Below are 12,277 nucleotides of genomic sequence, written 5' to 3'. Positions count from 1 at the left end.
ATTATGGTGTGAAGATGCAAGAAAGTCCTTCAAGTGCAAGTGATGGTAATACTGAAGTAGGCATGTCTAGGCTTAAGTCCCTTGTTATATGGGCTCAAACCCCCACTCTCTAGTGAGGGTCCAAGCCTATCCACACCATGCTCTTCATTCAAGATTTGTTCACAATGCCTCTATACCTTTGTCGCCCTCTCCTCCTTGAGCCTAGTGCTTTCTACTACCTTAGCCCTTTATAAATCTTGTATTACATGTACAAGATTCACACCTCCATGCCCAATCTTTCTTGATGTATCTTTTATCCTAGCCATGATGGATACACAAGTTATAAATGGACAACACTTTTATAAAATAAAAATTTCTATTTTTTAGTCATTTCTAAAAATAATACTTTATATATATGTATAATTATAAATATTTAAATAGAAAATATAAAAATATAACTAATTCAAAACTTTGAGTGCTATGAGTTATTGGCACATGTGCCTTGATCCTTTATAATTGGCACCTATAAAACAATTATAGTTCATGCATCAATTTGCTTCTTATTTTTCTACTAGTGTGGCATGTAGCTTGATAGTAAATAGTTTGTGCTTGATAGTAGTTATTCTAGAAGCACTTAGTTGGTGCTTGATAGTAGTTAGTTCATACTTGATCATGTGATTTCTTCGATGCCTTTAGGGTTCCATATAGACAAGGGCCTTTTATGGTCCACATGGAGAATATGTTGAATATGCAATTTAGAAAAATCACATTAGTGACCTTATATTATATCCATCACATCATATATTATTATAAGACATCCATACACTTACCCAAATAATATGTTATGTCCTTTTTTCCCCATGCACCCACCATAGCCTTTATGAGCTTCTTGAGATGGCTATCTGCGTAGTTTCCTTGAGATCTTGGTTGTCTTAAGTTACCAAGCTCTAACTGCACTTTCAATCATAGATTAGCCATCTTTAGATTGGCTTGCTTGATTGGTTGTATCATTAGGAACTCAATGGAGTCTTTTTGGGCCCTTTAATTTGCCATTGCCTAATGGAGGTGATTAAGAAATAGACAAATAGGGAGATTACATGTGGACTGAAACCAATGGTTTGTAAGAGCCTAGAAGGTAGTGGTCAAACTTAGAATAATAGGCTAAATATGCTCTTTTAAAATTTTCAAAATCAACTAAAACTCAAAAATTCAAAACGTATTTGCATTTTTTCCCTATTTTATATAGAAAAGGATAGCTGCAGCCTGCCACCAGCCTGCAGCCATCATTAACTAAGGCCTCCAAAGTGATAGAGGCCCAAAAATGAGTTCCCATGCATTCAATGCACATTCCCCTTCACTTTCCACTATCCCTCTCTCCCACGTTCCCTCCAAAACGCTCTCTCTTTCCCCTTTCTCATAGCAAGGCGTTTTTCACTCTCCAGACTACTTCTTTTAGCTATCTACCTCTTGATCTACCTCTCTCTTCACTCAGAAACCTAGATCTATAGCTATGGAAGCTTGATCTGCAACCTGTTCTTAGAAGCTATGGAAGTTTGATCCTCACTTACATTTCCTTCCTTCATCCTTCTTCCTTGTCCAACCTCCTTTTACAGAGTGTAACAGCAGAGCTTAGCTATGGAAGCTTGATTTGCAACCTCCTCTGAGAGGCTATAGAAGTTTGATCCTCACTTACCTTTCCTTACTTCATCCATCTTCCTTGTCCAACCTCCTTTTACAGAGTGTAACAGCAGAGCTTAGCTATGGAAGCTTGATCTGCAACCTCCTCTCAGAAGCCAGGGAAGTTTGATCCTCACTTACATCCTTCTACCTTGTCCAACCTCCTTTTACAGAGTGTGACAGTGGAGCCAAGCTATGGAAGCTTGAGTTGCAAATGCTTTGGCTCTCATAATCTTACTCATTGTCTCCTCTCATCCCCTCCAATATCCTCTTTCAAAGTGCAGTAATAGCACAGCCAAGCCCTTGGAACTTGCTCTACAACTCCTTCTCTTTTTTACATCTCCCTAGTCTAAGTTTTTTTCTCACCATTCTATTTTTCTTTGCCATCAAGGTTTATAATCTCTCTAATATATACATCTGATGTCTTCTTCTAGAGCTCGAAGGCCTCCGATCAGTATTCAATCTCTCTCTTGTAGCAGTGGTCAAGATGAGGATGGGCACTGGAACATCAAACAGTACGAGAAGTGGAATTGGATTACGATGCAGCCTAGTACAAGAGGAAGCCACAAGGTGTCAAAGCGATACGTTGATATACAAAGTCACCATTGGAAAGGGCGGATATTGGAGCTCAAACAAGATCGTGATGGAAAAAAGCTAGCCAAGGTCCAACATGTTTACAAGGCAACAGAGCTGAAACTAGCTGACCATGACCAACGTCAACGATTTCCTGCAAATTGTAAGTTATTTCACCACTTTATATTCTTGTTTTTAAATCAATTGTGTGCTAATAATGGTATACTGAGCACTGCTTCGATTGTTCTTGGGTTCCTGTGCGTAGATATTTTTCCCTCAAACTATAGTGAATGGGAGCCTATGGAGGCAATTTCAGGAACCTTTGAAGCATACCATGTGGAGCTTGGTAGTTTAATCTTTGGAGGGTGTCCAGCTGCACAACTTCTAGCACGAAATGTGGAGCTTGGTAGTTTAATCTTTGGAGGGTGTCCAGCTGCACAACTTCTAGCACGAAACATCTTCTTCTATGAGGATACATATGTGGTTCCCACGACAGCAAATGGTACTGGAAAATTAGTTCCAAAACCTACGCCAACTCTCACATCTATTGAATGGCCAATTCCAGACAATGCTTCAGTGGGGCCATGGCTTGTTTGCAGATCGAAAGCAAGGTGCAAAATGCTATGAAGTGCACATATGGATCTCACAAAGCAACCATAACCTGCTTCATACCTCTACACCTCTTTGTGTACCTGTTCCGTACAAGTGACACACATCGTACCCCAACTTTATGGATTGCAAAGGGGGAGAGAGCTCTGACTTGTTTCTTATCACCTGCATGGGATAAAAAAGTTGTTCAACACAATGGAGACACCATCAGATGCGGAGTAATTGTTGAGAAGGTTGTGACGCGCTATCATATTGCCAAGCAACAGTTGTCCATTGCGTTTCCTTACAGGCGATGGAAGCTTACAAATGGAGAATGGGAGGCGTTAGACTCCGACACAACCTCTACAGAACAGGGTGTGCTACATATATCCATGCAAGGTGGGGATGTAGAAGATGTTACTGTGAACGATGACTGGTCCCTTGCCAACTTACGTGACTACTTAGTTCTTCGATTCTCACTCAGTGGTGATTTTGCTTTGATAATCAATGGTAGAGTAGTGCGCAAAAGGCAGGAACGATCTTTTCTTTGTAGAGAAATTACTTTCCCTGGCTGTGTAGCTATCAGATAACCACTGGATATGTAATCTTGAATTGAAGTAAATACAATTTCAATTTTTTTGCCTCACTGTCTTATTAAGAATTTTCAATTGTCTTGTGGAGTTTTATTTTTTTGTGATAGTGTAAGGTTGGTCACAGAAGCATCTGTGGCGTGAGCCACTAATAAATTGGAAATGACCTTGCGATGGAAGGATACGTTCTTGCTTTCGCATACCATTTCTTAAAAAATTTTTGGTACTTACAAATTTTAAAAGTTTTTAAAAATTTTATAACAAGGTCGCCCATTTATAAACGATACTTTACTCATTTACATCAATTGACAATTATCGTTCTCTCTTAACACTTGCTCTCAATTTCGCACACCTTTCTGTATCACACTCTCTATTTCCTCCAATCACTCATAGACATGGCATCTCTACTTGACGCACTTATTGCACAGCTAGGAAAGCTTGAGTTACTTCATAGGGTTGATGAGATCGTCCCTATGTTTGAGGGAGCAATTGATGTACGTGCAACAATGCATCTACACGCGGATGCTTTTACAGATGTCATTTAGTATATGGATGAACACATCAGCACATACTCCATCATGTTTGAGGGTGATGAGGGCTTATGGGTTCCAGTTGACCTCATCAACAGGGAAGAGAAGAATTTTAGATTTCGCCTATCTAGGTTTTTAAAATCCCTCACAGAAAAGGACTACAGAAATGAGGAGGAAGACTTACTCCTGGATCTACAAATGGGCAACATCGGCACTTCTTTCCTAAGCTGGGACATGGTTTTGGTCCTTCTGTTACAAGAGGGTGTGGCGAAAGAAAGTGGCAAGGAAAAAGAAAAGGGCAAAGTAAAGCTAATGGAGCAGGTCCAAGAGGCCCATGCTGAGGAAGAGAATGTTACAGAACAATGGGAGGCCTCAATGGCATTGGTGGCTCTACAAGATAATGTCCCCGAGGAGGTTCTGGACCTAGTTCTAGAGGGTGATGAAGTACTCGAGGAGGTCACAGACCTTGTTATCAAGTCTTTGCATCCAATCATTATTGATGGGAAAGAGTTTTTGTTTTTGGATGACATTGCCAAGACACTCGGGTTTCGTGAGGATGAGGCACTTTCTATTATTGCCGTGAATGCTGGGGGTCAAGACAAAGGAAAAGTGAAAATCTCTTTTGAAGATGACAACCTCACAAAAGCGCTTGTATATGATATTGGTAGCAGTACCTTGGAAGTTGTAGTGGCCAAAGCGCTCATTGAAATAAAGCAAGAAGTGCAATTCTATGAGAGCGTAGATGCCTTTGAACCACACATGCCCTTGGTTGCTGGCGATGCTCAAGACCAAGGAAGCATAAACTTGACGAATGAGCAACTAGTTGCAAGTGACGATGCAACTGAGGTATGTCCTTACTTCTTAGTTGTAAAGCAAATTATTTTTTGTATCATTTCACGCTTCCTAACTTCTATATTGACATGTTGACAGACTGCTTTTGAAGTGGACAAGTCTGCTATGCACGTAGGAGGAACGCGGCCAAAGTCAAAGGGTCGAGATGCATCCCTTTGGCACTACATACCTGCCCTCAGAGCCGACATAGTGCGGGTTTTTCATTTAGAATATGCAGAGATCGCCTATGCCGAGCTCCTAAAATGTAAAGCACTTAGTGCAATCTTGTCGGAGAACCCCTTAGCCTCGAACATAAATAAATGTATTTTGGTAGCTAGGGAAGCTGCCTTGTATTGCTTCACGGGCAACCATCCCGGCTCAGTTTTAGGCCATTGTGCCCTTTCTCAGGCTCAAGGAATCAATGAGCCGAGTGATGTATTCCAAAGCTTAGGCCAGAAACCAGCCTCTAGAACTCTCTCTCCTGAGCTCTTCCAAGAGCTTATTAAAAAGATGTAATGCAAACTTCTCTTCCAAGTTTAATAAAAAAAATTTGTTGTGCATTGTAAGTTGTGATTTTTCCTGGCGTACTTGTGACATACCATTTCAAGCATCGCAATTTTAAGATTTTGTTCATGTGTTCATAGAAAAAATTGTTTAGGATTTGTTTTAATTGAGATCGTGATTAAAAAGAGTAATCGAGATTGGGTTAGAGCGGTATGAAAAAATATTGTATTTATAGATGTAAACACACTCACATATATGTAAGATTTGGGACTGTTAGGGCACCTAAATGGTCTTATGAGCCTCACCAGACCAAACATATCAAAAAAAATTTAAAAAAAATGCCATGTGCGCTACGGCGCGTAAATCTCCATTTTGACCTGGTCAAACTGGAGTTTAACGCGCCGTAGCGCACATGGTATTTTTTTTATTTTTTTTTATTTTTTTTACCTTGAGGCACATAAGACACTGTATAAGTTTCTCTAGTTGACTTTATAGGATCTACATTTTTTGTATATATAAATATTCATATATATATGTGTGTGTGTGTACATATATATATATATATATATATATATATATATATATATGTGTGCATATGTATATATATTTGTATATGTATATATATGTGTGTGTATATATGTTTGTGTGTGTATATATATATGTGTGTGTGTGTGTGTGTGTGTGTGTTTGTGTGTGTTTCTTCCTGTGTGTATAGTGCTTTTATATTTTTTAAATGAAATGTTCATTGGCACTGAGTATACAAAAAAAATGGACTCAACAAAGAATGTAACACAACTCAAAGTTTTCATTAATGTGTGAAAAAGCTACAAAGGAATCTGGGAAAATTATAAAATTTTGTAGGGAGTATTACAAAATGGGTTAGCCTATTGAGGTAGAAGGCTACGCTCTAAACGTAGACGTAGGGCTAGGGACATATCTACAGGCTCCAGCACTGAGTCTTCAAAAACAGAAACTACAATATCTTTAGCAGCTTCTTGAAGAGCTTCAAGAGCTGTGCTCTGTATATACGGTCAACCCTGTCAGAATATTTTTCCATTGTTTCTCTCACCAGTCGAGAGAATGGTGCCTTGGGGATGAGAAGCTCTGTGCTTTTCTGATATTTCCTAATCTCTCGTAGCGCGACTGTCCCTAGCCTCCATTTTCTCTTCTTCTTTGTAACTGGTGGAGGCGGTGGTGGTCTTTGATTCTCCCACGGTGGTCGTTCAGACCTGAACTTCTTTTTCTTTTGTGCACGCTCTTCCTCTTCTTGTTGGTCCCGAAACTTGCCCTCCATTCTTTTACCACACTTCTTGACTGGCCGTCTGGATGTTGTGGCTGCCTGTGGGGGCTGTGCTTGGCTTGCCCTCCTTGCGTCCTCTTTGGGCTGCTGTCTCTTTTGCATTTCTGTCTCCCAAGCTGCCCTCACAAGAGCAAACTCTTTGTCAATGGTATCTTTCGTGATGCCGTAGGACAAGAGCTCAACCTCCCTGTTCTTCAAGATAACCTCTAGCTGTTCTAGGGTGTCGGCCTCAATAACAATCTCCGGTGGCTGCCCTTGACCTTCCTCGGCTTCTTTTCGACGCCGCTCTTCTTCTGCTTCTCTACTAGACCTTGCTTCTTCAGCTTCCTTCCTGCGTTGCGCTTCTTCGGCCTCCTTCCTGCGCTCTTCTTCTCTCATCTCCTTTGCCTCTTGCTCTGTTACGATAGGTAGACTTGTCCTTTTTGCTGTAGTAGCAGGTAGTGGGCCGAGTTGATCGAGAAACCGCAAGTCTTGCTCCTGTTCTTCTGGCATGGCCTAGGTATGTACGAGTGCAAGAGATAGTGGGAGGGCAAGAGAGAGTAGAGCACAAAGAAGAAATTGAAATGCGGTGGCTATAAATGAAAAATGACTTAAATATGTCTATAAATATAATTTTTTAAAACTTTTAAAAAATTTAAAAACACAAAAAGATTATAATCAGAGAGTTTAAGCCCATGAGGAACCACACCGACGCTTGCTTGTTGCTACCCACTGCCGTAGTCTCTCCCTAGCATTTGATCTGTTGTATCCTTCAGTTCTTCTTGCATTAACAGTTTTCATTATTTGACGCCTAAGAGACAAATTACCGCGACTTTTCTGCCTTTTTTTGCCAACCAGAACGCGATAGAACCAGTTGAACATTTCATGGAGTGCATTACTCTTGACTTTGCCACCACCATGGCGAGTGCCCTTAAAATACACGGCCTTTGCTTGGTAATGTGATTTCTCCATGCCTTGATTGCTCCAAAGTACTAAAGAGCCATATCTATCGAGAAAGTATGGCTTGATTGCTCCAAAGTGCTAAAGAGCCATATCTATCGAGAAAGTATGGCCCATGTGCATACAATATATGCTGCATAGAAAATTACAAAAAGTCAACAAATAGTATGAAGAACATACTACAAGGACACAATAAATACAACATTACCATGTAGTGAGTAATGTGTGTTTCTCCCCATGCCTCGACCATTTCTTCTGTGAATCTACAAGTGGCTTCTTTAAGTGCCTCAATACCATGGTCATCCAGGTGAGGTCGCTCTAGAAGATCGACCATTTTATTACACACCTCCCATACATGTGCACGTTTTAGGCCAAGCCTGGCATCATTTCCTCGATATGTTGTGACATCACATATCTTCTTCCAAATTTCAAAGTCAGTGTGGCTATGAGAACCCAAGTGGTTTGATAGCAAGTGTCTTGCCTTTGATCCACCCATGCAAATTTTATTAGGGTTGTCTTGTGTAGGGTTTGATTTTCTGTCCTTTGTCAAGACCACTGCTCCAGCATGTAATCCCATAGAGGAAAGTACACCCTCTAGTGCACGTATTGACTCTTCTCGTCGATCTTCGGGCTCCATGTTCCAGACATAGTTTATATGGAGCATCAATAGCTTATCCAAAATCCTGAGTCTTGCATGTAATGTGCACACATGCACTTGACGTAGTGGAATTTCCAAGATTGGGTTCCAAGCATTGTCCTCCTGGTCACACGACTAGGTGGCTTGCTCTGGTCACAACTTAATATGCCATTATGCCATACCTTTGATCCTTTCCTCTGTTCAGCATCAAAAACGATTGCTTTTTTTGCACCCACTTGTTTTTGACTTTTGCCTTTGCTAGGTTGTTTCTCTTTTACTCTTGAGTCTACTGCTGTCTTGGAATGACAACAGTAAACACATGAGAATATAGTATTCGCACCTGTTTTACAACCCAACATACACTTTAAGGTTTTTAGATCGCCACCCAAGTGCCATTCAACATTAAAGCAGACTATTCCGGGAACATCAAGCTTCTGACCATTGACCTGACAAGAGATGACATGTTGAATGCCAGACCGTTCAAAATACCACCTCAAGGTATCATGGTTCTCTTTTGGGAGGACCCATGCTGGTTGCCACCAGATGTTCTTCTCTGATTGAATGACGTAGTAGTCCTGCTTATGCCCTTGACCCCTACTGTTGCTGTCTTCAGTTGCATCCAACTCTTGGGTCTCTAAAGGCCTTCCTTTAAGTGCTCGGCTCATCAAGGTTAAACTAACACGCTCCAATCTTTGACCTTTAACCACTTGACATTCATCCAGCTTCAAGACAAACACGGCATTTCCACCTGTCTCTTCAAGTGTGACGCCATAGTACTGAATCATTGCTTTTTGTAGCACTTCCATGTCAATGTAGACATTGTTATATGCATTGTATTCAAAGGGTTTGATTGTTGGCATTGGCATAATATCCTCCACCCACTTGTACCCACCCTCGAACATGGATGCAATATCACCATTAGCACACTTCTTTGCCATCTGTAAGCTATAAAGTGTTGGAAGCAAGGATTGCATAACTCCCTTTGCTCGCAACCCTAAAGTGATTGACCTGTATATTGCTCTGTAACCTTTCTGGCTAATACCTGCTGAGTCACATATATCAAGCATCTCTTTGGGGGTGACAATTTCTTTGATTTCCTTCAAGAAATGTTGACGAAGGGTCTCCCGCAGCTTATCATTACCAGAACCTGTTATCATTTCCATAATATCCTTCTCCTGAAGGACATGCTGAAGAAGGGAGGCATTAACATTGTCCTCAGCGTTGTTACATCCTAGTATAGTTGTTGCACAAGCCCTACAATCACAATGGTCAACCATGAGAGATGCTTTATTCATTAATTGCTTCTCAAAGCTGCTATAATTCCTACAAAAATTTTTACCTGGTTGTTTGTTTACGCCTCTTGCATGCGCCTGCTGTCTTTGAAAGCAACCCAACAGCTTTACGTTTTCTTTGCCTTGCGTGATATCCCATGGGAAGGTGAGTGAAATGGTGAACACGACGTCGAAGATTACAAGTGGAGTGTTGAAGACGAACATAATTATCGGTAAATTGATTTATTGTGCGCACACGATCCGCTAGATTATTCTTCTGCACCTCAAGCTCCTCTGAGAGCTCTTTAATCCTCTGCATCAAACCATTGATCTGCTTAGTCGATGCCGCTTGAAGCTGGTCGAAGACAAATTGTGTTTGTCTCTTTTCAGCTACTTCATCTAGCCACAACATGTGTAATCTCCTACAATAGCCAAGAAGCCCATTGAAACCATCACCAACAAACATAAGAAAACTTGTAATGCTTTTGAATGGTGGAGGGGCACCAGATATTGGATCTGGTGGATAAAGATTTCCATCAATCCAAAGATCAATGGCCTTTGCTCCTTGCATTCGAAGCTGATCGTATGAAATATTGGGTGCAACATGCCTACTGCGTAGGGTTGCGTATTCTTTCTCCAAATCAACCTGAAGGCGGATCTTAGAAGGCTTATTGGTGATGTCTTGTAGTGCCATCTACAAGAAAGTAGGCTTGTAAGCTTGGGTTGAATAGGAGTGGAAGGAGCAGGATATGGTATCAAAAAATAATGGAAAGAATGGAGATGAGGGTTGCTTCTCTAGAGCTGCATTGTGGATAGAGAAAGAAGCCAGAAAGGGAGCCAAAGAAACATAGAGAGGGTTGGCAATGGTGAGACGAAAATGCAAAGGAGACAATGCATCATGGGAAGCTTCTTTAGTGCAAGCTATGGCTGCTAAGCAATATAGAGAGAGAGAATACTTCATGAAAAGGTTCTTCTGTGCTACTACTGTGGGTTTGGAGAGAGAACCAAGTATTGTAGAAAGAATGCTCCTGGTAAGCTTCTTCCTTGCAAGCCATGGCTACTACTGTGGGTTTGGAGAGAGAAGGCTCATTTAGGAGTACAGACCTACTAGCTATGGAGAGAGGACCAAGTACTGTAGAGAGAATGCTCATGGTAAGCTTCTTCCCTGCAAGCCATGGCTACTACTGTGGGTTTGGAGAGAGAAGGCTCATTTAGGAGTACAGATCTGTTAGCTATGGCTTTTGGAGTAGAGAAAGACGCTTTTTTCCATGGAGAAGGAGTGCAGGGCGTTTTAGAGAGAAGATTTAGAGAGAGAAAGAGATCTGGTGTACACACAAAAAAGGGGGGAAGAAAGTGACGAATTTTTGGAATGTTTGGAGTTCGAAAAGGTTGCTGACTAACAGCCCATTACAAAGCTTTAAAGTCACCTAGGTGGCCAGATCTAGGAATATCTCCTTTTTTTATTTTTTTTTGTTTTTGTGAAAAATCAAATATATGCTTTTAGGACTAGGCCTCTAGGCTTGGTCAAAGATGGATTAGCATTTTAAGCATTTCACTAAACGTCCAAATTAAAGGGCCCAAGAAGACTCCATTGAGTTCCTAATGGCTCACATAGAGATTTCCAACGTTCGCACATTATTGTCACTTGCTTACCATCATGGTTTGATAGAAATCTCCTAGCTTTCACTCCTCCCCTTGATACATCTGCTAGCACATCCCTTTGTGGTCCCTGATTTCCTCTCATCCTTCTTAAGTTGTATATGTCCTCCATGGAAACACATTCTAGAGAGTAAACTTTCACATTTTTTAATGCATGCATCTGATAGGTATGGATTCCTAATAGATTAAGTAATCATGATGCTAGCATGGTTGAGCAGTCTTATGAGCATGAATACATGCATAGTGGTGTGGAAAATGATGTGGATGTCTTGGTGGATGTCACCCTTGGAGGGTGTCTGTGTTTTGTTTGAAGGTCTATGGATCTAAGGGATGGTGATGAACAGGTTGTTGCCCATGTGGATGCTGTAGTGTGTGACAATGATGGATGAGCTGTTGGATGTTGTAGTGTGTGACAATGATGGATGAGCTGTTGGATGTTGTTTTAGCAAACTGTGGGATGAGGAAACTATGGATACTGACTAGGAGATGCAACAGGTCTTTGATTTGGTCTCTTTTCTTGCTGATGTTTAGGATCTTCCTGGAATTCAGTTTAATGATGTGGAGGTTAGAAATATGGAAGAAGGTTTGATGGGAGTACATATAGTTGCAAAGTGTTCTGAGTTGGATGAAGAGATTGGAGCTGACAAGAGTGAAGAGATGGGAAGGAGGTTGGACATTAAGCTTACATGTATGATGTAGCTAGATGATAAGGGCATGACTTTGATGTTCCTTGTAAATAGTTTGCAGCCCTTTGATCTAGATGGTTCGGTCAGTTCAACTCCATGGTGGCTGTAGAGAAGGGTGTTGTACCCTTTTGATCTAGGAGGATGTTGAGATGCTTAATAGTGCCTTTTGTTGTTGTATATAGAGTTTTATAGAATGATTTGTGGAAGAGCGCACTTTGAAGTAGAAACAATACAATGAAAACGTGAATGTTTTCACCTAAGGGGGTGGGCTATATGTGAGGAGAATCATGAGCCCATCCTAAACATGATAAATAGATATAGGAAATGTATATATGATGGTGTGAAATGAAACCAAGGTGGCAAGAACAACGTGGCGACTAAGAGGATTTGTGTAGGTGAGTGAAACAAAAAAAGAAAGTGCATGGCCCAATGAAGGAAGTGGGCTATTCAGTGTTCTGGAAGAAATTAAAGCAGATGGGCTTATGAAGGGGAATGGGGAAAGTTTGCGAGTGA

The 12,277-nt window shown here is 40.9% G+C and overlaps 1 protein-coding gene across 1 annotated transcript; it reads left to right on the top strand.

The window, feature by feature from the left end:
- The first annotated feature begins 2,084 nt into the window (after window positions 1–2,084).
- Window positions 2,085–11,896, top strand: LOC147631870 (uncharacterized). Its single transcript, XM_086807970.1, has 5 exons — window positions 2,085–2,392; window positions 2,495–2,654; window positions 11,392–11,443; window positions 11,610–11,746; window positions 11,839–11,896. The coding sequence occupies exons 1-5, from the start codon at window positions 2,197–2,199 to the stop codon at window positions 11,894–11,896; spliced, it is 603 nt and encodes a 200-aa protein (XP_086664096.1). The 5' UTR covers window positions 2,085–2,196.
- Window positions 11,897–12,277: the final 381 nt, after the last annotated feature.

Source organism: Cibotium barometz, chromosome 14, assembly GCF_041138505.1.
Source record: "Cibotium barometz isolate CiBa-2024 chromosome 14, ASM4113850v1, whole genome shotgun sequence".
NCBI classification, from domain to species: domain Eukaryota; kingdom Viridiplantae; phylum Streptophyta; class Polypodiopsida; order Cyatheales; family Cibotiaceae; genus Cibotium; species Cibotium barometz.
Note: the sequence above shows the minus strand (reverse complement) of the source record. Positions and strands in the feature narration are given on the sequence as shown.